Source organism: Megalobrama amblycephala, linkage group LG5 (assembly GCF_018812025.1).
Source record: "Megalobrama amblycephala isolate DHTTF-2021 linkage group LG5, ASM1881202v1, whole genome shotgun sequence".
NCBI lineage: Eukaryota > Metazoa > Chordata > Actinopteri > Cypriniformes > Xenocyprididae > Megalobrama > Megalobrama amblycephala.
In genome coordinates this window covers 26274758-26302533 of record NC_063048.1, presented here as the reverse complement: position 1 = coordinate 26302533, position 27776 = coordinate 26274758, and the positions used below count along the sequence as shown (strand labels likewise).

Below are 27776 nucleotides of genomic sequence, written 5' to 3'. Positions count from 1 at the left end.
GCAGGTGGCTTGTTCTCGATACTGAATCGAAGGATCTCGTCACGGTGCACACGGATGGGAACGAGCAGCTGTCGGTTATGCGCTTTTCTCCAGGTTAGGGTTAATTCTCCTAGCAGCTTTTTCACTGCTTGCTGGGAAAACATTAGGAAGTTAGCCAGAAACTAGCACTTATTAAAATCTCTGCAATTGATTAAGTTGAAACCCCTCGGTTTTTTCTTCCAGATGGTAATTTCCTTGCAGTTGGGTCACATGACAACTACATCTACATTTATGCTGTGGCAGAAAATGGAAAGAAATACAGTAGAGTTGGAAAGTGCTCAGTAAGTATGCGTTTATGCAAAAATATGAATTGAGATACTCAAATGATACTCGAAATTTACTCAAAGATGCCTTATAATTTCAATACATTTAAAGTAGGCCTATGCCTCCTCTGTATGGATAGAAAATTGTTATATTACAAAATACTATCTATAACCAAAGACACAAATTCAGATAGGCTTCTCAGTGGTTACTCAACATGTTTTATTATGACAAGTTTCAAAAATAACGAATGAAATAATGTATAATATATAATGAAATAATGAAATAATATATAGGCCTGTCAGCTGTTACATCACAAGGTACAAAGGAAGAGCACAACGAGCTGAACTCATAGTAGACGATAGCTGAAGGTTGCTCTGCTGTTACACGAAGTATCTGTTATTCAGTTACAGACGACTGCACAAATCGTGCATACTAATGAAAACATATAAACTGTTACCTAGAAGTAAACAACTGTAGTTTAGGCATAAGTCAGCCGCGACGCTGAGAAAATAGTAACCTTTATGGAATAATCCACTAATGTCTTGAGATACAATGTGAACTAATATTCTCAGTTGCACGTGCATTATTAATATATGAATATTAACTCATTAATATTCATGTATGCTCCGCCTTCGGAAACCGAAAATCTCGTAACACCGGTAAATTTAATGGCCCAATGAAAAACAATGAAAACCAGGACATTTTCATCACTTTATAAAAAACAACCAGGATGGCCAGGACAGGACGTGAAAACAGGACATGTCCTGGGAAAACAGGATGTTTGGTCACCCTAATGTATATAGTATTATAGTATTTATTAATATTTTTATATTCTATATATTTTTATATTTTCTGTTTATTTCAGCTTTTTGATTAATGAAAATGATTTTTAATAGTTTAAACACTGCCGTATTATATATTTTTTCTGTTCACATATAAACAAACACACCTCTCTCCTCAAATTAATGTTGTTTTTTTATGTTTGTACTCACTGTCTGTTCTTGCTCACAGGGTCATTCTAGTTTCATCACCCATCTGGATTGGTCTGTGGATTCTCAGTACTTGGTGTCCAACTCAGGAGACTATGAGATCCTTTACTGTAAGTATCTTTACAGTGAGGACTGATACTTTATTTCTACTTTTTTTTTGCATCTTTCTAGATGTTATTGATCATGTTCAGGACAATATTAGCCATTCAGCATAGTTATTTTCCTTCATTACTTGACCACAACCATAGTTACATTCATTTAATCAATACATTTGAATACAGTATGGCTGAAAATACCAAACACAGTTACATGAAAATACTCAGTATTAAACTTCAATCAATGGTTCTTAACCTTTTTGACTCAAGGGCCCCCCATTGTACACAATGATATTTAAAGACCCCCTTATATAGGCTGATAGGTTTTCTGTAAAGTTTGCGTGTGTGTATGTCAATATGGATTAAAATAACCAACTAAAATAATTATAATTAATTCCAGAAGTTTTAAGAGCTGAATGTTCTTTAGGGATCCCAATGAATTTACTTGATATTTCCAGTCAAGATTTACTGAATAAGGGTTTTTACAAGTATTTTTACCTGTGATTTCTATCCGATAATGTTTTTCTTATTTTAATCATTTTAAGTTAGTGATTCTCAACTGGTTTGGCCATGAGACCCACATTTTCCCATTGTCAAGCCAAGCATATTTATTCCTCAAAAATGGTTGACACACACACAAAAGTGCCGCCCCACTTTACTTATTACTAACACTGATGAATATACAGTATAAGCTAAGGCTATTAAATAGCAGTCCCAAATTAGTTTTTGTTAATACAATAAAGTTAGTAAATTGGTATAATCCACCACAGTCATCAAAAATATAGAAAATAACACAAAGTGAAAATAAAGTGGTATTTTGGTTTAAAGGTGCCCTAGATTCAAAAATTGAATTTACCTCGGCATAGTTAAATAACAAGAGTTCAGTACATGGAAAAGACATACAGTGAGTCTCAAACTCCATTGTTTCCTCCTTCTTATATAAATCTAATTTGTTTAAAAGACCTCTGAAGAACAGGCGAATCTCAACATAACACAGACTGTTACGTAACAGTCGGGGTGTACGCCCCAATATTTGCATAATGCCAGCCCATGTTCCCAACATTATGAAAGGCATTAGACAAGGGCAGAACGTCTGGATCTGTGCACAGCTGAATCAACAGACTAGGTAAGCAAGCAAGGACAATAGCAAAAAATGGCAGATGGAGCAATAATAACTGACATGATCCATGATAACATGATATTTTTAGTGATATTTGTAAATTGTCTTTCTAAATGTTTCGTTAGCATGTTGCTAATGTACTGTTAAATGTGGTTAAAGTTACCATCGTTTCTTACTGTATTCACGGAAACAAGAGCCGTCGTTATTTTCATTTTTAAACACTTGCAGTCTGTATAATTCATAAACACAACTTCATTCTTTATAAATCTCTCCAACAGTGTAGCATTAGCCGTTAGCCACGGAGCATAGCCTCAAACTCAATCAAAATAAACACTGTACTTGCGCAATTAGACATGCTCCATGACGAACACTTTGTAAAGATCCATTTTGAGGGTTATATTAGCTGTTTGAACTTTTTTTATGTTGTTTAAGGCAAGCGCGAGCATTTGGGGCGTCGAGCATGAGATTTAAAGGGCCACACACAATGAATCAGCTCATTTCTAATTATGCCCCAAAATAGGCAGTTAAAAAAATGAATTAAAAAAAATCTATGGGGTATTTTGAGCTGAAACTTCACAGACACATTCAGGGGACACCTTAGACTTATATTACATCTTTTAAAAAAATGTTCTAGGGCACCTTTATGCAGTTACACTGGTAAATACACAAAACTAACATGGACACTGACCTTGATGAATAAAATGAGCATTATACCTGCATGCAAATCTTTTCCAGCTACACGACATACCAGTAATGTAATTTATTGGTACTTTTGGGTAATTTCATGATTTACTAATGGACAAGGTAACTACGACGTTGCATGCTTGTTATTTAATTTGGTCTTTATATATAGTGAAGTGATATATACCACACTCCTCTGCATTTGTGTGCGAACACAGTATAACGTCTGACAGGACAGGACAGTTCATTTTTTGAGGTGCAAGTCTTTTTATTTCAAGTTACGAATAATGACACTGACATATAGCCTGACAAGTGACAACATCTCATCTGACAGCAGATACTGAATCAACAGCTTTCTCATCTGACAGAATAGTCTTTCTTTCATGCACATCTTTCAAAATAAAGAAAAACATTTAAAATGACCTTTTTTGTTTTTGTTGTGGTTTCTTTGACTAAACACTCTGCGACCCATCAGTGTTTTAAGTCATCTTGAGGCCCCCTAGTGGACCCCGGCCTCCTGGTTGTTAAATCCATCCATTTATACTATAGATTTATTGTTGTCTTTCAGGGATTCCCTCTGTGTGCAAGCAAGTTGTGAGTGTGGAGACCACCCGGGATATTGAATGGGCCACTTTCACCTGTACTCTGGGCTTCCATGTTTTTGGTAAGGTTAATGTTTTATGTCATGGATGGCAGTGTGAAATAATAAAAAATATTAGGCTACATTTCTACATTACAGTTTAATATTGTGCATAACTGCACAATAGTGTTATTTTTGTAATGTTATTTTTTATAAATGTAAGTGTACAGCAATAAATCTATACGAAAATGTCATGTATGTTGTTTGTGTTACTCTTTAGGACTGTGGCCAGATGGCTCAGATGGTACGGACATCAATGCTGTGTGCAGTTCATATGCAAAGAGACTGCTCGCCACCGGAGACGACTTTGGCAAAGTTCATCTCTTCGCATTCCCCTGCTCTCAGTCTCGAGTAAGAAACAGAACTAAATCTTTTAGACATCAGATAGATACAGGGCCGTAGCTGGGGTATCGGGGGTGGGGGTTGAAATCACAGTGGGCCCCTAGAATCGACACCACCTTCCGCCCCTCTAGCGACAGCCCTGGATAGATATTATTCATTTTAGCACCAAGTAATGTTAAAATATGGTCTTATTTCTCTCTATCTACCTCTGCAGGCTCCTAGTCACATCTACGGTGGACACAGCAGCCACGTCACCAACGTTAACTTCTTGTTTGACGACAGCCACTTAGTCTCTACAGGAGGGAAGGACATGAGCGTAATGCAGTGGCGTGTGGTGTAGAACTACCACTGTCACACTAAACTTTCTTTTTTCTGGGATCAAGTGGCTTGGGAAATCAAAAGTGGGGCCATCGACTACAGACCGAAGTGGAGTCTCGACTTTATTTGCCTTTAATTGTTATCTCAGGACGCCAATATTTGAAGTGACTCTCTGTTTTGACTGTCTCACACACTCCCTAGGCTATGAAAGAGATGTCTTTGAATAACAAACTAAAGAATCTGCTCTAAAGGTCAAAGTTAAATGTGATGCCAAAGCACATGGAGGAACATATTTGGAATGAATAGTTCAGTCCAGTATATATAAGACCAATATATGTGATCAAAGCACTAACACTGTAACATGGTAACTTCAAAGGTATCATTTAGAGTCTTAAAAAATACCATCAATTTTACTCTATCACACTGACTGTGTTTTGATAAATTGCACGTTAACCATCATTTTGTAAAAAAAAAAAAATCTGCCTCCATAATCTTTTTTAACCTCTGCTGCCACTGTCTGGTATGTCGCGGTACTGCAGCCACCTTCCCACGGTTGATTTCATTCTATCCTCTGCTGTATTCAAATATTTATTGTGTTCCATGAATTGAAAATGTAAAAAGTTTTTTTTTTTTTACTTTAATCAGCCATCAAAATCTTCTCAAGGGAAAAAAAGCATGAGTTTGGGAAACAAAGTGACTGTACTGCAGAGTTAAACAGATTAAGGCCTTCAATGACTTTCACTTGTTCAATCACTACAGCCATCAATCTCTGATTTAGTTTAATCCTCAGTCTGACATCAAATCTGTTTTGTGCATCAACTAGCTTAAGTGGATGTCATAATGTAGTGCACATTTACATTAGAGTTAAGCTCCATTTTCATAACCTCCGCTTGAGAAAACAAACAGTTACAGTCAACTGACTGTAGTATTATTAATAAAACTAAGCATGCACAAGCTTGTTTGTAACTGTCTAACATATTTTCCATATTCATTGTCAGATATATGGCATAGCCACGAAAATAGAGGGGGAAAATGCTAGTTCTTTTCTGAAAGCTGTGTTTTTGACCAAATAGGCTTTTTGGATCAAGGTTGGTGTGACGGATAATGGAAATCCACAGCCACATGACAATATCACGGTATATGAATGTATAATAAAATGGGAAAAGTAAGGAAAAAGAATCCGTTGTTTCACCTTGAAAAAACAATGTCCTGTAAAACCATCCACTCAGGTAAAGCAAGAGGGTCATGAAAACACAAATGGTGGTTTCTACATCTGTTTGTTAAACTCTTGCACTCTAAACAGTGAAGCCCTGACCAGCAGCACACGCATTCATAAACATAATTCATCTTCAAACATAAGTCATTTGTTTTTGCCTGTTTATACAACAGAGCCAAATGAGCATGAATAACAGGAAGAGGAGGAATAACAGTAACCCAATGAGGCAGGGCTCAGAGGAAGTTGCAGTGCTACATATTGGCCACCAGTGGTCGCTGTTCTTCATATTTGTTTTTACACTATCCCGATAAGCTCCTTTCTCATTGTCATTACACGGAGGAGGAAAATGGCAACTCCAGTGCGCGTTTGCAGTCCGCGATTCAGATCGATGTTGTAGGCGCGACCATGAGCTAAACATGGGATATGTTTTATTCAGCTGTGGTGACATAGAGCGATATGCTGTAGATCTTTCGAGACATCTGCATTGCTTCTGATCAGAGGACCGGCTTTGCATCGCTGGATGAGCATTGAACATTCAAGCTGACCATTGTTTTATGGAATAGTACACGTGTTGTATTAATACTCAGTAAAATACATATTTATGCGCTGATATCTTTACATAGAGCAGCTCGCCTCTGTGGCTTTGCTAAGTTTTTTTCCCCTTCACCTTTTTAATTATTTATTACATCCATATTCGTGGGGATATCATCAGAAAATGAGGTAAGCTGTGTTGACACTGCATGTATAAATTAAATTGTACATTAAAATGCATTGGTGTATATAAATAAATGTACTGCTATAGATATTTATGTATTTTATAGCACTTGACACTGTTAATCACAGCTATTAATTGGGTTTGTTTCAAATCGTGTGAGTTCCCTATCTAGACAGCATTTTGGGTGGCCTAAATAGATTTAGAGGATTTTGATTCATCCCAGTGACTTGAATCTATCCGTTCACTAAAAAAGATTTGTTCACTCATTTGTTCAGTCACCTTTTTTTTAAAGAAGTTTCACCGTTTCGCCAGTAGGCGGCGACAAGCGAATGCCCTTATATGTGTTATGTGAATCGTTGAATTATTCACTCAACCGATTCTTTAAAAATGATAAATCATACACAGTCAAAATAAATCTTTATAAACCTTTAATACAGTATTGACTACGGATCTGCCAATCCGAACCCTGGTGCGCACCAAACAAGTGGACTGAGTCCAATGAAAAGATATGGGTCTCGGCCCGCTTCCAAATGAACTCTAGTGCAGTTCGACTAAAATATAAACGCAACATAGACAAAAGACATGTAAATGTACCAAAAACAGGACAAAATGTCACAAGATGTGACTCAAAAAAGGGTAGAATGCTCAAGTATACCATCTTTATAGTCACAATGTTGCGCGTTACAGTTCGGTACAGGCATCGGACCCGCGACTCCTCGCAGCAGATCTTCGTTTGACTCCTTTACACATATTATAAGCTCTTCACCAGATCTCAGCTGGTCAAAATTTAGTTCAGATTCAAACAGCTTCGGAACAGCAAGTGTACTACTCTTACCAATTCTGCCATAGAAAGATATGGTAAGAGTAGCATACCTTCTGAAAGTCCAACGAAATAAATGCGAGGTTGATTGCCATTACCGCCCCTATATTCGCATTTAAAAATATGAATCAGTTCATGAAGCGATTGAAAAGATTAATTCAAATTTTTGATGAGTTCACAAATCAAACAGCACTAGCCATCATTAGGACACACCCAGGAGTCGATCCACAGAAAAGCTTTCTGGGTAGTCAGCTCATAGGATTTGGCACACAGCCACTGAAAGCTCGAGGTGAGGCCCTTTATGAGAGAGCAGATTATTCACCTGTTTTCTGTTCTGCTGACATCAGCCGTGATAGCGACAGTATTTGGGGTGTGTATCGCTTATTCGGTGTACCGAGATGCAGAGTAGGCTATTGATGTCAACGGCCATGATGATTTTCATTCAATAAACGTGACCGCACAAAGTATTTTATCATTCATAAAATGAACGGAGCAGTACAAACGCTTGTCTCCACCCGTGCAGTGGATATTCACTGGGTGTGTTCAGAGTATATCTGGTAATAATGATTCTTGTATTCAGGATTAGTTGTGTTTTGGAAACAAATGCATCTGTAATCAAATCACAAATAACAGTGAGTGCGCATGATGTTTGTCACTTCACAATTGTAATTCTCAAAATGAAGAAAAGACTTCTGTTTATAGTTTTAGTTATTAATGAAATGGTACTAATTATAGGGGAAAATAGTTTACTGTAGTGAGCAGACATTTCGCATGATGTTTTAAATAAAAATGTGATTTCTACAGTTGATTTTAGTCCCTTAAAATATTGTGAAATCACTAACTTTGTACAGTAAGCATGTACAGTAAGTTCATACAGAATATCAACATCAACATGATGTACATAAGTTTGTCATTATCTTCATATAAGTGCATTTATTCTTTAGTCTTCATCGTGTGTCTGCTTTCCCTTTCCTTTCTTCTCTCTCTGTCTGGACTAGAAGGAAGTCTTAAATTGTGCTGGACTGAGTTGCGTTCTCGCCAGCAGGAAACTGAGGAACTGGTTCAGTGGAATGATTTATTCAACCCCTGACTCTCTGAGCTGAAGTCTTTACTTCACAATATAGGCTATTTTTAACACTAGTGCTCCATTATGGAGAGGTTAGGGCATTCACTTCACAGACTTGATCCAATTCAGGAATGCTAGAAAGTGCTGAGCGTGTTTGTAAGGGAGAGCTGTAAGAGCACACCATGAGGTGGGCTAGAGAAATACAGCGCATGATATCCCTAGTAATTTGTGCATGTAACTATTTTTTCCCCAAAATCCTGTGGTGATGGGGAGGGGAGCACAAGAAGAATCTTAGACCCCACTTAGACCTGGCCCTGATTTGTCAGCAGGCAGTATATAAAATGAGCTCTTTATACTCACTGGCTATGATATCTGTTGATTAGCTGAACCATATGGACACATGGATTGTGTTCGTTTTTGTGTATCTAAGTTCAACAGTAGGTAGAAGATCCTGTTTTTGGATAAACATTGGAATGATACAAATGCCAATGGTCTCTTCAGGTTGAAACACTTATGCCAGCTTTGCTAGTTGCTAGTTATGCTTAATATATTTGCTGTTGTTTATGTCTTTTCGTTATTTTTGACTTGTGGAGCTAAAGCAAATGTATTTCCTGGAAGTGTTTCCTCTTGCGTAATTTATCTGAGACCCCGAAGATGTATCAAATCCAGCTGTCATGAATCATTCTGTCATTTACTAGGAGCCAAGAGACTCATTTTCAAGCACAAACCATTTTTACTACAGCATGGCACTATATTTTATTGAGCCACAGTGTATATGCGTTTCTTTATCAACTTTCAAAATATCAGTTATCTGCAATTTTTTTTTGTCCGTTGCACCCAGTGGAGTACAAGCACGGCCTCTAGAGGGGAAGTAAAAACAATCACTCACTCCTTCTGGGAGGTTTTGTTATGATGCAACTATTGTTGTCAGATTCACAAACAAATTAATCTAATATACAGAGCCCTGCACATGACAACAAAAAACCACCAAACCAACCATGTTGTGGTCATGACTTAAGAATTTGTTCCCGGTTCTCTCAACTTATTACTTTGTTCCCTCGTTTTAGTTGAATCATTGCCACAATTTGATTAAAACAAGGGAACACCTTATTACAATGTGGCCATTATTCACATAAAACAAGGGAAAGGATTATTCAAATGTGGCAACAGTTTAACAGAAATGAGGGAACTACTTCATAAAACATGACCACGAATTAATATGTCATAGAAAGTAACTATTCATTTGTGACCTCAATTGTTTTCTGCATGTAATGTGTGGGGTCCGTACTTATGTGATTATATTTGTCCAATAGACTCATGTATTAGTTTGAATTATTCTAATGAATCATTCACTGAATCTTCCAGAGCAGTTCTGACTCAATCTGACTCAGTATTGAACCGTAAGTCATGATAACTTTAACTCATGTCCGAATCAAAATTAACCTCCTGCCATGCTAACTGCTACCGTGTTATACAGGTGCTGGTCATATAATTAGAATATCGTGAAAAAGTTCATTTTTTTATTGTAAATTATTTTAAAAAATGAAACTTTCATTTATACTAGATTCCTTACATGTAAAGTAAAACATTTCAAAAGTTTTTTTTTTTTTTAAATTTGTTGATTAGAGCGTACAGCTAATGAAAGTCCAAAATCCAGTATCTCAAAATATTAGAATATTTACATTTGAGTTTCATTAAATGACCATCCCTACAGTATAAATTCCGGGTATCTCTTGTTCTTTGAAACCACACTAATGGGGACGACTGCTGACTTGGCAGTGGTCCAGGAGGCAATCATTGACACCCTCCACAAAGAGAGTAAGTCACAGATTGTCATTACTGAATGGGGTGGCTGTTTATAGAGTGATGTATCAAAGCATATTAAATGCAAAGTTGACTAGAAGGAAGAAATTGGGTAGGCAAAGGTGCACAAGCAACAGGGATGACCACAAGCTTGAGAATACTGTCAAGTAAAGCCGATTCAGACACTTGGGAGAGCTTCACAATGAGTCGAATGAAGCCGGAGTCAGCGCATCAAGAGTCACCACACTCAGACATCTTCAGGAAAAGGACTACCAAGCCACTTCTGAAACAGAAACAATGTCAGAAGCATCTTACCTGGGCTAAGGAGAAAAAGAACTGGACAGTGAACAGTGGTCGAAAGTCCTCTTTTCATATAAAAATAAATTTTGCATTTCATGTTGAAATCATGGTCCCAGTGTCTGAAGGATAACTGGAGAGGCACAGAATCCAAGCTGCTTGAAGTCTAGTGGGAAGTTTCTGAAGTCAGTAATGATTTGGGGGGGCCGTGACATATGCTGGTGTTGGTCCATTGTGTTTTATCAAGTGCAAAGTCAATGCAGCCATCTTCCAGGAGATTTTGGAGCACGTTATGCTTCCATCTGCTGACAAGCTTTATGGAGATGCCGATTTCCTTTTCCAGCAGGACTTTAGCACCTGCCCACAGTGCAAAAACCACTTCCAAGTGGTTTGCTGACCATGATATTACTGTGTTTTATTGGCCAGCCAACGTGCCTGACCCCTGAATCTATGGGATATTTTCAAGAGAAAGATGAGAAACAGTCGATCCAACAATATACAGATGATCTGAAGGCTCAATAGTGCCTCAGCAGTGCCACAGGCTGATCACTTCCATGCCACACTTCACTGATGCTGTAATTTGTGCTAGGAGCAAGTCATTTGCTGTAATATGTGCTGCCGACCAAGTATTGAGTGTACAAATGAACATACTTTAAAGAACTTGAACTTTTCTGTTTTTTTAATTGATCTTAGGAAATATTCTAATATTTTGAGATACTGGATTTTGGACTTTCATGAGCTGTACGCTCTAATCATCAAAATTAAAAAAAAAAAAAAAAACTTTTGAAATGTTTTACTTTACATGTAGGGAATCTAGAATATATGAAAGTTTCATTTTTTAAAATAATTTACAATAAAAAAATGAACTTTTTCACGATATTCTAATTATATGACCAGCACCTGTATGTACTAACCGTGTCACATATCTTAACATATAGGCTAATCGTTGGTTACATATTAATATAGTTATTTATATTTTAAAAAAGCAATCAAATATGTTACATTGAATGCATTATTTATTTATATATATATATATATATATATATATATATATATATATATACACAGTGTGTATGTATGTATGTTATAAAATATATATACGTATATAATTACAGTTTCCTATGTACATGCTTGATTAAGCTTGTTGGACTAAACTGTGATTTAAACTCCTTCTAGCAAACTGCATGAATTAGAGTATGTGTATGTGTGTCTAGGGATCATGTGGCCGTATCTCGGCTGTAATTTCTGTTGTGGAAAGAGACTTCTTTAAGGCACAGACCGCCTTCCAATCCTTTGAGTGGATAAGAATGGATGTGAGCAGGACAAGGTGACTGGTCCATATCTGTCACATGTCTCCCTCTCTCCTTCTCTCTCTCTCTCTTTCTCTCTCGTTTTCTTCTCCTACCCTCCCTCGTATCTTTTTTCTTTCGCACACTGCCTGTTTTTGCATTATTGAATCTTAGAAATGAGTGCACTTCTTGTTTTACCTAGCTGAGAGGATGAGGGATGAAATAGGCACAGACTTTTCTCGCTTTGATCCCCCCGCCTTTTCCCTGTTTTCTTTTTGTTTCATCCAGCTGTAAGGAATTTTCTTTCTCCTTGGTTTCTTCGGAGCTCCAGCTTCCCAATATGTATTCTTTTGATGACTATGGGTAAGAATCTTTCCGCTGTGGTTTTTGATGCAACCCTATTTTTTTAGTTCCTCTGAGGAATAACGGACATTTCGCCTTAAAAAAAACTTTTACTGTTTACTTCATAATGGTTTCGAATGATCCAAGTGCCTTTTAGTATGTTAACTTAGTGATCCCCCCCCCCCACCAGCTGTTCCCTCAGTGGAACGCACTGATTAATCTTTAAAAACATGCTTGGGTTCAATAGCTACAGTGCAGGAGTCCCAAACCCACTCCATGTTTTACTGTTGAGTCATTTAGCATTTTGGAAAAACATGGGTTTAAATAAGAAACCAGGACACTGGATTGGAATTTTCAGTCTGTTTTTTTATAGCATTGAGAGTTTTATCCTGCAACTTGTGTACTGCATACTGTTTTAGGACTAGATGCTCTTTTTTACAGTGTATACAGTATAGCACACCATTTTTGTAGTAATAAATATGGATGTTGTGGATGAGCATGTGGAAGAAATGTTCTTCGAAATTCAAGACAGAAAATGTTGAGTATTTTTGGCTTAATGGAGATGTAAAACTGGAAAAGAACTGAGTTAGGCAAGATAGTTTACAGGAAATGAAAATGTGATGTCCCACAACTGGGAAGAACTCCAGGCAGTGAAGCCATGTGCCATGTAGGGACAACAGTGTGGTTGAGCCCGAATTTGAAATCTTTTTGAGCATTTGTTCCAAAGCAGAGCCAATTTTGTCATACAATTCCTTCACTAAAGCTCTTCGTTTTGCGTCAGAGACAGCAAGGTTAGAATGTACTGACAGTGACGAGACAATCTTTTAGTTATACTCATGGTATTACAGGACGTACACATGGTGACCTATTAGTAAGCAGTGAAGGCAAAACAATCCTTGAAGATTTGTTGAAACTAGACTGACTACAAGCTCCTTCCTCTTTCACTCTGTCTGCCGCTGACTGTTTTCTTTCTATATTTGTCTCCTAAAAAATTGTAACCTAATATGAACCTATTTTCACTTCTGATTGCTAGCGCACTAGTTATTCAAATGATTTGCCTTTAAGGATAAGGATTAGTTAGAGTGTCCAGCACCTGGTGTACTATGACCAGAAGGTGGGGGAAGGGTGTGGGCCATTTGTTCACTTGTCTCATCACCAAGGAAACTGCTTCCTAACTCAATACCAAGGTCTGATGTCAATGGTTAATTCTAGTTAACTGCATTTGTTTCTCTAATGCATAAGATATCTCACTGCTCATAGAAATTGCTTTGACAATTAAAAGTGATAAAAGCCTGTCTTTTTACTCCCCTTTAAGGGCCTATTTACACTTTCCACTTAATGTGTTTTTACTGATAGAAATTGGATTTGTTACAACTGTTTTATTTTAACTGTTTATATACTTGGCCACATGTGTCTTCAATTCCCATGCTATATGCAAATACAACAGAGTTCATGTCACCGAAAGCAACAGATATGCGCTGCAATTTATTTAACATCAGCTTATTTCAAGATCAAAGACTGCAATAGGAGAGAGAGCTGTGTCAGCATTAGTGAGAGAATATAGTGAATGTATTCAGAATGTGAAGCCAAACATTGAATTTAATTTGTGGCAGTCTGCTTGCTGAAAAAAGACAAGATATTTGGGCCATATCTGTGGCGAGGTGTGTTGCGGTAGCGTTGTCATATCTGGCTACCGGGATCTAGTATAACACTCTCACATTTGTTTTCTAACATTTTGGGTATTGTAAAATTTGCATACATGGCTTTTACACTTTGCCAGTTTCATCTGAAATGCATCCCAAACCACCTCCTGAAGTGGTTTGTCTCGAAAGCACCAGGGCATTGACACCTGGACTTTTCATGATTGGATAACTGTCTGATCAGAGAAAATGCCATTAAAATGCAATTTAAAGTTTAATTCCGTACAGTAGGAATGATGGTGGGGATATGGTTGTAAAGGGATCTGGGTATGTAACCAGGTTATAGGTTTGAATCCTACAAGAGGCCATTCAAGTGCCGATCTTTGTGCTCTTGAACGCAAAGGCAGTATCCAAGGCTCTTCACTACACTTAATCCTGGGTCATGTCTTTTTTAACCGTACACTCTAAAATATGGGTTAAAAACAACCCAAGTTGGGTTGAAAATGGACAAACCCAGCAGTTGGGTTAAATGTTTGCCCAATGTGCTGCATAGGCAGTTTTATTTAACCCAACTATTGTTTAAAAATTAAGTATGACTGGCTTAAAATGAACCAAAAATAGTTTGGAAATTAAAAATCAGACACATAATTACTAGAGGCATCAATAATAATACGAAAGGTGAACATTTATTAATAAACAATTTAGTAAATGTTTATAGTTTAATATTCATTAAACTTATTAAAGGTGCCCAAGAATGCTTTTTCACAAGATGTAATATAAGTCTAAGGTGTCTCCTGACTGTGTCTGTGAAGCTTCAGCTCAAAATACCCCATAGATTTTTTTAAAAATTTTTTAACTGCCTATTTTGGGGCATCATTAACTATGCACTGATTTTTTTCAGCGCGCCGCCCCTTTAATTCGCGTGCTCCCTGCCACACGAGCTCTCGATTATATTACAGCACATTTACAAAGTTCACACAGCTAATATAACCCTCAAATGGATCTTTACAAGATGTTTGTCATGCATGCTGTATGCATGCTTCGAATTATGTGAGTAAAGTATTTATTTTGATGTTTATATTTGATTCTCTATGAGTTTGAGGCTGTGCTCCGTGGCTAACGGCTAATGCTACACTGTTGGAGAGATTTATAAAGAATGAAGTTGTGTTTATGAATTATACAGACTGCAAGTGTTTAAAAATGAAAATAGCGACGGCTCTTGTCTCCGTGAATTCAGTAAGAAACGATGGTAACTTTAACCTCATTTAACAGTACATTAGCAACATGCTAACGAAACATTTAGAAAGACAATTTACAAATATCACTAAAAATATCATGCTATCATGGATCATGTCAGTTATTATTGCTCCATCTGCCATTTTCGCTGTTGTTCTTGCTTACCTAGTCTGTTGATTCACCTGTGCAGATCCAGACGTTACTGGCTGCCCTTGTCTAATGCCTTTCATAATGTTGGGAACATGGGCTGGCATATGCAAATATTGGGGCGTACACCCCGACTGTTACGTAACAGTCAGTGTTATGTTGAGATCCGCGTGTTTTCTGGAAGTCTTTTAAACAAATGAGATTTACATAAGAAAGAGAAAGCAATGGAGTTTGAAAGTCACTGTATGTCTTTTCCATGTACTGAACTCTTGTTATTCAACTATGCCAAGGTAAATTCAAATTTTGAATCTAGGGCACCTTTAATACATGTTCATTTATTAAACATATTGATAAATGTTAATTTTCAACATATTTTGGGTTAATTTTAAGTAAGCAATACAGTAATTTTTAAACAATAGTTGAGTTAAATAAAATTACCCAGCACATTGGGCAAACATTTAACCCAACTGCTGGGTTTGTTGGGTTGTTTTTAATCCAGCTTTTTTTAGAGTGTAGGTTAAAGGGCTAGTTCACCTAAAAATGCTGTTCTAAGCCTGTGTGACTTAACGGAAGAATTCTTTTTTTTTGAAGAAGAAGAAAAATTGGAACATTGGAGCCAATTGACATCTACTGCATGGACAAAACAAACATTCCAAAAAAACAAAACAAACAAACATTGAGACATATATTATGTTGCAAAGAATAAAGAGAGTCATATAGGCCATTTATAAAAGGGATTGTTCCAGTCCTGCCTTCTGATTGTTCAATACAGTTTTTCTTGCAGAAATCCACAATATAGCTTCTATGACACAAAACATTCACCATATCACTGCACAACATCTATAGCACCTATAATTTCTTTTGCATTGCTCTTATGCTCTTATGAATTTTTGCTCGTTAAAATAACAAGGGATGCACCAACATTAAAATTCTGGCTGATGCGATAAGTCAGTCGTATTAATTTTATAATTGATAACTGATAAATGGCCAATGTTATATTTAAATACTAAAAACGTAAATGCTACAAGTAAATTTAATCATAACTACAATAAATTTACTCATTTTGATATTTGTAAAGATTAAAGAGATTTACATAAAATAAAGACTTAAAATGAAGCATAAGTCCATGTTTGTTTTTCCATTATGGCCCATTTCCAATCTTCCTTCTGGGTTAATACAATATAGCACTTTTCCTTATCTCATATTTCCATATCTCATTTAGCCTCAACATTCTGGAATTAATGCTGGCCAGCTTTAGTAAGTCAAACTTTAAGATCACTGAAAAATGGGAGAACTGTTGTCATCATTTAAAGTGGACAGCTATTTTCCAGTGCTCAACCCTCTCATTTTGTCAGTTCTTTGAAAGTCACTCTTGTGTGATAAAATGCTGACCAATGTATGTTGGCTAGCATATCCTCTGGTTTCACTTTAAATGTGTCAGTGACAGTCTGGCTGACTGTCCTTTTTGTGACCTGCCACAGACATTTCTAGTAAGTAGTAAATGTACTGTAAAACTGTCATTCCTCTCTCACCAGATTCATTTGTTCTGTGTGAGATTTTTGAACAGATAATTCACAAAAAGTATCTCCATTACAATGCATAAACCTGCCTCTTATTCACTAAGCAGTTGCTATCTTTTTTGATATAGCACTTTGCCAGGCATTTATAAATGAATATATGAAGAGTTTTGTTCCAAAACGCGATAAACGCCATTTTCCGAAAAATCGAGTTTCCGCCAAAATCAGTATTGTGTATGGTCAGTATTGAAAAGTCATTTATTAATTTTGCGCAAAATGCGATATCCGTCGTGTTATTCTGTCATGTTCCCTCCCTTTCTTTCCAAAATGCGACAAACGCCAGTCTCCTTTTTCTCCAAAACGCGATATATCCTCTCTCAACCAATCACAGCGCACCATTCCACCCACTGTAAACATTGAAGGCTTTTTAAAAAGCCGATTTTAATAACAATGTACTTGGCAAATGTGTTTATTTAACAGTGCGGTGGCGCAAGATACTCTTTAATCGGTAATGACAAATAATTTATAACATTAACAAGATGACCCGTTGAATTCATTTTGGGAGCGACGGCTGAATGTATTTTTAGTAAAATGTCTGTACATAAGATAAATATTGGCAAAGTTTAGACTCTGTCATATATGTGTGAATCAACTTACTTTGTTGTGTATTTTCAATTTGAAAAATAACTTTTATATTGATGGATTAATTGCATTTTGAAAAAAAAGTATCATGGATTTATTGCATTTTGGGGGAAAAAAATAACATGTTTTTATAATAAACTTTTTAAAATCAAAATGTAGATTTGAACTTTTAATGTTTTTATAACCAAAAGATGCTATGTGAAAGTTTGAAACAGAAAATAGTGGTTTTCATCTTGCCACTTTCTTGGTAAAGAAAACACCTTTTTACTCAAATTAATCAAAATGGAATTATTGCGTTTTGGAACCAAACTCTTCATATACATATCCAATTGGTTAAGTAGTTTTTTTAATAGTGATTCACCAAAATGATTTGGTGAATGATTTTTTTACTGACACACTGAAACGCCAAAAACCCTATGCCGAAACCAAAAATAGTTGATTTAATAATCAATTAATTTATCAAATGTAGTATGAACACTCAAAAACTGTTGAATTATAAACATTTAAACTGCACATAAGGCAGTTTTTATAAACTTTTTAAGGATACAATTCTGTTTCTACTTCAATTTGTTATTGAAATATAAATATTTAAAAGGTGGCTGTAATAATAACCACGACATTTTCCACGACAGATTTATTCAAAATTACATAAAATAGTGAGGACAACAGATTAAGTAAAAATATAATGATTATGTAATATAGTGCATATGTTTGGCAAAATTCTTCTCTAGAGGAGAGTTATTTTTTGTAGCTGACTAAATACAGACATTGAATGGCTTTCCTGAGGTAAATGTAACATTACGTGACATTGTCTATAAGCTGTTTTATTGATGTCTTCCTTAGGTTGAAACACTGATTTGGCGAGTACATGAGACATGATACATTTCAGTAAGTTGTACTGTCTCTTTCAAAATTCCTTCTGGTGTTCATTCATGTTTATTTCGTGCTATAACTAGTAGTAAAGAGGAAGAGATAATCAGTTCACATGATCTGAAGGGGCTATAGCGATCTGTCATGCCACATTAAAGAGCACCAAATCATATTTATTCTTTGAATTTCAGAATATAATTGGCAGAATTTGAAAGCTCAGACTTTGTTTCATATCATAAGTAACAAAGCACAAAGTTTATGATTATTGGATGGTAGGTGCTCTACAAATAATGTGTAGTAAAGTTTTGTTCACGCATCAACTAAAAGCAGCATACTAAAATATCTCGGTTCATCAAAATGAAGATTGATGAAAAACAAAACAAAAAATTTATATTGTTAACCAAGCCCTAGCGTCTTCACAGCTAACAGGTTTACTTGTTGTAGCTTATCCTCGTCATTTGCTCTAAATAGACACTGATACACAGTCAAGATGCATCATTGGAGAAGCTCTAATTAAATGTCACCATTTCGATAAATGATTTCGGCCCTCCAAACCTGTTTTGGCCGAAACTGAAAATTTCAGCGCATCATTAGTTTTTAATTGTATGCCATCTTTGCTACAAGTTGTTGTACATGTTGCTTTCAAACACTTTCGTTTGTGTTTGTTTGAGCGCTTACTGAGCATCAAAGGTTTCTATTTACAGTGTGTTTTACAAGCATTGAGCATCATAGCCAATCACAATCATATCTGTTGAGCGTGTGAACACAATGGCCAATCAGAGGTGCTAGTCAGTAAGTCAGAATCCGCTTAACATTGCTAAAAACACACATTTTTGTTTTGTTCAACACGAGCCGATGTAAAACGCGATGTAAATTAAAGATTCGTTGTACAATTAAAGGGATAGTTCACCCACAAATAAAAATTTGATGTTTATCTGCTTACCCCCAGGGCATCCAAGATGTAGGTGACTTTGTTTCTTCAGTAGAACACAAATGATGATTTTTAACTACAACCGTTGCCGTCTGTCAGACGTATAATGCGTGTCAATGGGAACTTCATCTATAAGAGTAAAAAAAACATGCATAGACAAATCCAAATTAAACCCTGCGGCTCGTGACGACACATTGATGTCCTAAGACACGAAACGATCGGTTTGTGTGAGAAACCGAACAGTATTTATATTATTTTTTACCTCTAAAACACCACTGTTCAACTGCCCTCCACATCCGGTTAGTGAGGTCTGAACGCGCTCTGACAACGGAAGTAATGTCTCGCACTCATTGAAGCAAAGCGCGAGACATCACTTCCGTCATCAGAACGCATTTTTTGACCTCACTAACCGGATACTGAACGCAGTTGAACATAGTGGTGTATTAGAGGTAATAAATGATATAAATACTGTTCGGTTTCTCACACAAACCGATCGTGTCTTAGGACATCAATGTGTCGTCACGAGCCGCAGGGTTTAATTTGGATTTGTCTGTGCGTGTTTTTTTTTTTACTCTTATAGATGGAGTTCCCATTGACACGCATTATACAGCTGACAGACGGCAACGGTTGGAGTTAAAAATCATAATTTGTGTTCTACTGAAGAAACAAAGTCACCTACATCTTGGATGCCCTGGGGGTAAGCAGATAAACATCAAATTTTCATTTTTGGGTCAACTATCCCTTTAAGACAGCCTTTTTTTATTATAACGGGAGTTTTTGTGATAGAGCAGAATTTAGTGAGCTTGTACTTTAGAGATTGACAGCCTTAGTGATTATAAAGGGAGGGCTCTTCTCTTGCTGTCTGTTTATTACTTATTCACAATCTGAATACAAGTTTAGTTTTTCATGCTGCCAAGTACACTGCGAAGTTTCTGGATTGACAACTGCTTTGAATTTGGCAACTTTAAATGCGCAATTGAATCAGAAACTGCAGTGATTGACAGTGATAACCAACGGACGAGAAGAAAGAGACAATATTTTAAAGTACTTAATTCAACAATTTTTGCTCTGGTACTGAAATTAGTACCTGCAACATTTTACTACTATTGGTACCAACTACTGAAAGTTTGGTACTGTGACAACCCTACTACAAATAGTAAATAAAACATACTGTGTAATATACTGGCAGCAGTAGCATCATGAAGCACTGTCTCGTTTTCAATTCCTCGGTCACAGCTGGATGGGGGGTTGGGTGTTATGAGGTAATCCCCCTCAGGGTTAGACAAAACAACACACATCCACTGTCAGGCCGTCCTCTTACAGGGGAAAACCTGATCCTGTGACACCCGGGTGCTAGATAGTGTGACCCTACTTTGACCACTCATTCACTGTTGACCCCGTTTCTCTTCCTTGCTTTACTTTCTCTTGACTTTGTCACATCAGTTGAGATCATACAACCTTACAGATTGTCATTTGCCTGTTTTTTTTTTTTTTTTTTTTTTTTGAGGATATGATGGGATTATGACGTTTAAAACTGCTTATTTAATCTTGGAACGGCTCTCTAGATGATTTAAAGCTTGTTTGGTTTGAAGTACGCATTTGTTGTTCTGTACTACAACAGGTCTATTTTACATATGTGTTTGAGATACATTAAAGCAGGTTTGGTTAAGGGTTCACATCCACTGTTGAGCAGTACAGGTGTGTTTTGTGGATGTATTTGAGAGATGGATGCTCATTCTGTCCAGTTCTGCCTACCACAGAGTCAGAGTGACTCTGGTCTTCATAAGAGTGGATGCAAAATAAGGTCAGTGTGATTTCCTGTTCACATCAGCTACTTAATGTGAGGTTTATTAAACATTTTAAAATGTTTGAAGAACATGTCTGAAGATGTTTGTTTTGGCACAAAGAAACAGAAGGAACCTGATTGTTTAGCATGAATCTGGAATGCTTCAGAACATCAAGTGGTTTTGTACACAACAGTTTTGTACACAAATAAGTCCTTAAGAACAAACATTAAAATGAACTAATATTTAATAATATAATAAAATATAATTGTGTATGTCCTTGTTCCAAGTGAACACATTTAATAGTTTTGTAGTTTTAAGTTTTTCAAGGATGTCACACTGTATGCAACCTATCCATACTGACGCCTGTCTAATTTTAGTAGTTTAAGAAAATACTGTAGTGTTTGATTGGAGGCATATCCTTTGATGTCAACAAAAAAGATATGGGATGTGTTTTTTCCCCTCCCCTTTAAAGTTAATAAGCCTATTTATTTCCCTGTCCTAAATGTGCACTTAAGATGTCCTAAATATTCTTGCTTAAATGTATTTTAATTTATTTAATTGTAATATTTATTATTTATATTTCTATTATATATTTTTATATTATATTTCTGTTATTTATTTATATTATTATTATCTATTTAGAAGTGTGTTTTTTTTAAGAACAAAATTGCAACCCAATTTTGGGTTGCTAACTTGCTAGCCACCAGTGTGAACCATTTCAAGCAATTGCAGACCTAGTGATGCTCACTGATGAATTATTATTGAGGGTTGGTTTATGTGGAAACACTGTGAAGATGTTCTGTGAGGGCCCATATTTAATTTATGCAGTTATTAAAGAAAGAGTTGCTTTAGGGGAGATGTTCACTTTCGGTCCAGTGACTCTTTTAAAAAGATGTGGTGAGTGTTTCTGTAGTACCTCCAGCAGTAAAACACAAGACATGCACCAGCTCTCAGTCTAACCTTATCCAGCTTTATTGAGAATATTCTTTAGATATTATCTTCTTCTCAGTCAAAACCTCATATGACATGTAGGTTTTAATTTTCCCCTCAAAAGCCATATGTGAAATTAGCAAGATTTGAATGTAATCTTAGCTTTTTTGAAATGTAAGTTTTTTGAAAGCGTGCGCCTTAGAGAATGACAGATAATGCCAGTCAATGTTCAGGATAAATCTAGCATTATAAACCTCATAGCCCTGCCTGAAACATTTAGCTGAGCACTTAAGCACATTAATTCAGAAGCAAAAAAAGACCATTAGGCCATCAGCACTGCTTTCTACCATTGTAGCTTTAGTGAAGCCTGTGTGTATGGATGTGGATTTTGGGGGGGAGGGTAAATCTGACATACATTGAAGTTAAGTGATGTTCTTTAGGAGCTGACACATATATATGGATAAATGGCCATTGCTGCCTTTATTTTTCAAATTTTATAATAAATAAATAACATTAATTTTTTTTTGCATTAATAGTGTCATTATGGCCCAGCAGTTGTATAACAGGCTAATTATTAAAATGTTTTTATTTATTCATGATTTTATAATGTTTAATATTATTAAAAATAGATAATAAAAAAAGATTATATTTACATTAGCATAATTTCTGAGACCAGTTGCTGGCTTTAGTAATAGTATGGTATGCTACTCAGAATTTGCTCGCCCCACCTTGGATTTATTTTTCCACTTAGCTTGGTACAATGCATTCTGGGATTGTTTTCACTGTAAAGGAAAGTGTGTTCTCATGATTGTTAATAGTATGTGATTTTTGATTTCTTTACTAACTTGCACTTAGAGATCAGTTTGACAGTAAAGACATTTATAATGTTACAAAAAAAAATCTATTAAATTGTAATATTTTATGTTATTGCTGTTTTTGCTGTATTTTTGATTAAATAAATGCAGCCTTGGTGATAATAAGAGACTTTCCTTCATGGCTGCCAGATTTTTATTTAATCAAAAGAGTCAGTTTAACACAATATTTGTTAGCTATCTGGCTAAATATCATGTTTGGTTGATAAAATAAATGTATGTTATTTCAAAAGTGTAGCTTGTTATTGTTATCATCGTTGCATACCATGAAATAACTAAAAAACTATTACAATTAGTCTGATTTGGGCTGAAAACAGTGCGTCGATGTAATCGATTATGCACTGTTTATGTTCTTCCCTAAACCCCTGTACGGTGTTCATATTTGGACTTCCTCACACCTCAGTCATACAACGAAAAGAAGTCATGCCTCAGACTTAAAAGGCTTCAGTCATCGCTAAATGAAAATGTAAATGTGACTCTTCCAACCAGATAGTGGTATTCTGTTTTTAATACTATTTCCTACCACAAGAAAACAACAAATGGTGCTAATATACACACACGATGTGGTGTAATACTACAAAAAAATTATAATCATAACCTTTATCTCCATACCAGAATTCTAGATGGCCAGACAATGATTCGACTTTTATAAAAAGTTAAAATATTAATGTCTGTGACACTGTGAGCATGGAGACTGTTGTGTAAACTGTAAGTATTTAAAATGTTCAACTTTTTAAAATGTTTGATGTTTAATATGAACAAATAGCGCTCATAAACGGCCGTCGATGGCATTCTCAAGTGAAACGAGTCGAGGCTTGGACCCGGAAACGGCGTTCCTTACGTCACGACTAAACAAGCGGATAGAAACCGGTGATTCTAACGGCCGCTGAAGTGACGCGATGACTTTACCAGTCGGCGATTGGCTCTTATTTAGAAGGCGGGACTTATTCCGCCATATTGCGCGTTACACTTTCTCCCATTCAAAACAATACGAGTGACACGTCTTGTGTTATTCTGTAGTCTCTGATTCTAGCCCTAGTCTGATTATGTAGGGGCCGACTATGTTCCTTGTTTCCCTCTGTGCTCTGTGACATTTACTTGCTTGATGTAGATTACTGTGTTGCAGGAGACGTTAAATCCAGATCTTGCTGGAAGTCAGCCTGTAATGCAGTTCCTTAGGCCTCAGAAGCCCTGTGAGTGGGAAGTGTCCCTCATAGGCAGAGATTTAGCTTGGTTCCCACCCTTCCCAAAATGATTACTGGGTTACAAGCTAAAAAATGCCTCCCCGTTTCCTACAAACTCTCATTTGTTTCAAATCCATCCTCCCACACTCTAATAACAGGGGACTTCCATATTTTACTTGCTTTAGAAACATTTAAGGGGCTCATTTGTGTGTAGCATTTTTGCTATAAGCTAAAAATAACCCTAACTGTAATTTTAAGTGTGTACTTCTCAGTGTTTCATTCCGTCAAAAATGTCTCACAGTAAATACTTGTGTGTGCGTGTTATTTCAAACACAGAAAAACAAAAACAAAATAGGTTTTATTCACTGACTAGGTGCTATGTGCACTGAAGTAGCACTGACATTTGAGTATTTAAATTAATTCAGTGTCATATATGTCAAACTCTGCTTATTTCTATGTAAATTAGGCTTATTATAGATTGTGCCAATTACAAAACTTGCTATGTGCAATTAAAGGGATGGTTCACCCAAAAATGAAAATTCTGTCATCATTTACTCACCCTCAAGTTGTTCCAAATCTGTATAATTTTCTTTGTTCTGTTGAACACAAAAGAAAATATTTTGAAGAATGTGTTAAACTGAACTGTTTTGGGGCACCATTGACTTCCATAGTAGTTTTTTTCCTACTATGGAAGTCATTGGTGCCCCAAAGTGGCCTGGTTACAAACTTTCTTCAAAATATCCTCTTTTGTGTTCAACAGAACAAAGAAATTTATACAGATTTGGAACAACTTGAGGGTGAGTAAATGATGATAGAATTTTCATTTTTGGGTGAACTATCCCTTTAATGCTGCGCTGTTACCACTCGCAGAAAGCAGGTGGTAAAAGTAATTTAATTTAAAAGAGATGTTTATGTACATCTGTTAATCGTGGCAGCAGCTCTTCATTAAATGATGATCAAATGATGGTGAAGAGTGTAACATCCAGGCATATATCCAGATGCACAGCCTAGACAAGCACACTATAGGCTTAGAGCCAATTCAGGCACATTCTGTTATTTTCCTCTGAAATCTGGGCAAACGAGGCACTGAAGATCTTATGACCAGACATAAGCAGAGTTGGACCTTGTGTTTGGCCTTGAGCTAAGACAAAATGTTTTTTTTATATGAGATTAAAAGGAGCCTAGCCCTGTCAAGCTCTCTCTCGGAGACCAGGTTCACTGAGGGTGTGATGAGGATGGCAGAAGCCAAATGGGAAATGCCAGGCTTTTCGCAGCTTTTATTAATTATGGCAGCTTATCAAATGGGAGTCTAAGGCTGATAACAGATTTTCTCGCCCTCCTCTTATACCGTCTTGAAAGAATTCAAAGAATCTTGGCTTGGAATGTGCAAAACTACATATTTTCAATGTATTTGGTGAGTTGCCTGATTGAGTAGTCAACTATTGATTGGTTTTAAAGAGATTCTGTGACAGATATTAATAATTAACTAGCATTAAATTAATAAATAAATGTATAAAGTGTTTATAATATATTTAAATTTGTATTTTTTTTTTTTATATGTGTTGTGTATATATGTATGATGTATATATATATATATATATATATATATATATATATATATATATATATATATATATATATATATATATATATAAAATGAGTCAATTATACTAATCACCTAGTCACTGTGCATTATTATTTTTAAAAATATTTTCTTTCATTTCCTTGGAACAATTCCCAATTCCCACTAACTAAAAGTATGCAGATTAAACTTGCACAGGGTGTGCAGAACAGTCTAGAGCTCAACAAACAATTTCATAATAAAAAAGCAAATAATACTCTTTATGCACCAAAGTGCTGTGTAATGGACAAACGGTGGAGTCTGGCCTGGTCCTGACCCTGTCATCGCTTAGCAACACTCATCTCTCCCAAACTTTCCTATGGCAACCGTGAGCCATCAGAAAACATTCTTACAGTATATTGTGCCTGTGACATGCGAGTACTATGTATAGATTCAACCATACATCCATGTCTTGTAGTGTCCTTACAAAGTCAGGCTCATGTGGCTTTTTCTATCACACACTAACAGTTGCACACATTTACTCACATTCATCCACATTGGAGAGCATTCAGCTAATGGGGTCATAGCTGGAAGGCTCAGGAGGTCCCTGCCCCATAGTGGTGCTTTATGGAGTAATAGCATTAGATCTGTGCGGTATTCAGACTCTCAGCATGGCCTCCTTTCAGCCACAAATGTCTGTTGGGCACTGTAGCAGATTTACTCAAGTGCAAAATGATTGTTTAGTGCATTTTTATCAGTGATCAAATATCTGCTCTCATTTGGCAAGGTTTTGTTGTGTCTAATGTAATAATGTATTACACTGTACGAGTGAACCAAAGCAGCCACAAACATTTTAATGCAGCATGTTACTCATAACATTTCTTTGCTCTAAATTTAGACAGCTTTAAAATGACAAACAAGAATTTTTTAATAAAAAAAAAAAATCAAAGTTTGCAGGTAGATGCTATAGCCACACCATTTTTCTTTATTAACAGCCATTCAAAAATAGCAGAGATATTATAGATTTTCAGACACAATGAAAAGCTTGAAATTGACATATATTGTAAATAATTGTAGCTCTAACCTGTGCCCTTAAATCAGGGATTCACAAACTTTTTTGGGAACCTCTTTGACCTAAAATATTTGCTTTAAGTACCCCATGAGATTTTAAAGTGGTCCTATTAAGCTTTTTTACTTTTTCAACTTTATTTAGTGTGTAATGTTGCTGTTTGAGTATGAACAAGTTCTGCAAAGTTACAAAGCACAAAGTCCACTCCAAAGAGTTTTTCTCTATATCAGTAAGCAGCACTGTTTCTGAAATGCCTCTATTAGTCATGAATTTACTTCCGGGAACGAAAACATCACAATATTCTTAATTTAAATAATTATTGGCCAAAACATACAAAAAATAAAGTGGGCGAGACCTTATTGAGTTGTGTTAGTAGTTTGTTGAAACTCCCAATTATGGTAAGGCCCAGGACATTTCCTAACCACCCTCAAAGCAGTTGACCAATCACAACACACTGGTCTAGCCGACCAATCAGAGCATGTTGCACTTTTTGCAAAGAGGGCCTTCATAGAGACCAGAACTAAACAGAGTGTTACTGACAAGCTAGGGAGAGAGGTGCTGCAACAATGTAAAATATGTAATATATATATATAATTTTTTTTTTTTTTTTTTGCATGCTCCAATCTCCTGAAATCCTACTCTGGTAGATCCCAAAAGTTTCACATTTTGAACATCAAAACTCTGCTCAGTTACTGTCTTTGTAGTTCTGGGACAGACTAACTATAAAGCTTTCTAAGTTTTAAATGTGTCTGACTCTGATATTTATAGCTTGCTATTACTGACACTGACCCTTTAGAAGTGCAGGTTTTTTGGAAAGTCTTATTATACTGATTCTATTTGATAATTATTCTTGTTCCATTTGAGACAACATTTTTCCATGTTTTTATGCATAAATAGTCAGAGAGAGAGAGAGAGGCCTTGCATGATGTGTTATTAGAACAAGTAAACCGAGATAGTCCGGTGTCTAAATATATTGGATGTTTATAGAAGCAAAGAGCCGTCACGATGTAATTTATGACAACCAAGCATCATCGGTGGAGGAGAGACTGTGTACTTTATTTCAGACTTGCTCTAGGGGGGGAGAAATGAAACCAAGAGGACACGGAAGAATCTACCGTGCCGCCCTCTAACCCCAGATGGATGCTAGAAATAGGCTCTGTCGTAAGGCAAGCATGAAAGAGCGGAGAATGAAGAACCGAGAGTAGTGAATGACAGAAAATGTTGTTGCGAAAGCATGAAATGTGCAAATGTCCGGTTTCGATCTTTAAAGAGTAACATTGTATGAGGGTGGCTGATGCGTTATTATTTTATTTTTTAACATCATGTTTTAAGTTTAAAATATATAGTAATAAAT

General features: G+C 36.2%; 2 protein-coding genes across 14 annotated transcripts in view; both read left to right on the top strand.

Annotated features, from left to right (window-relative positions):
• The window catches only part of eml1 (EMAP like 1), a 64858-nt gene extending 59416 nt beyond the window's left edge, over positions 1-5442 (top strand). For all 9 annotated transcript variants that reach the window (XM_048191548.1, XM_048191546.1, XM_048191549.1 and 6 more), the window contains 6 exons: positions 5-93; positions 223-320; positions 1315-1402; positions 3757-3852; positions 4049-4179; positions 4385-5442. In XM_048191548.1, coding sequence (XP_048047505.1) covers positions 5-93; positions 223-320; positions 1315-1402; positions 3757-3852; positions 4049-4179; positions 4385-4510 — 628 coding nt within the window. In that variant the 3' untranslated portion in view covers positions 4511-5442. The remainder of the gene's footprint in view (positions 1-4; positions 94-222; positions 321-1314; positions 1403-3756; positions 3853-4048; positions 4180-4384) is intronic.
• Positions 5443-5790: 348 nt separating this feature from the next.
• Positions 5791-27776, top strand: part of evla (Enah/Vasp-like a) — a 43172-nt gene continuing 21186 nt past the window's right edge. Inside the window, exons 1-2 of one of the 5 annotated variants that reach the window (XM_048191557.1) lie at positions 5791-6424; positions 18062-18106. In XM_048191557.1, the coding sequence (XP_048047514.1) occupies positions 18087-18106 (20 nt within the window). In that variant the 5' untranslated portion in view covers positions 5791-6424; positions 18062-18086. Of the gene's footprint in view, positions 6425-11697; positions 11733-11802; positions 12058-18061; positions 18107-27776 lie in introns of those variants that run through there. The other 4 variants (XM_048191561.1, XM_048191559.1, XM_048191556.1 and 1 more) reach the window with 4 other exon arrangements.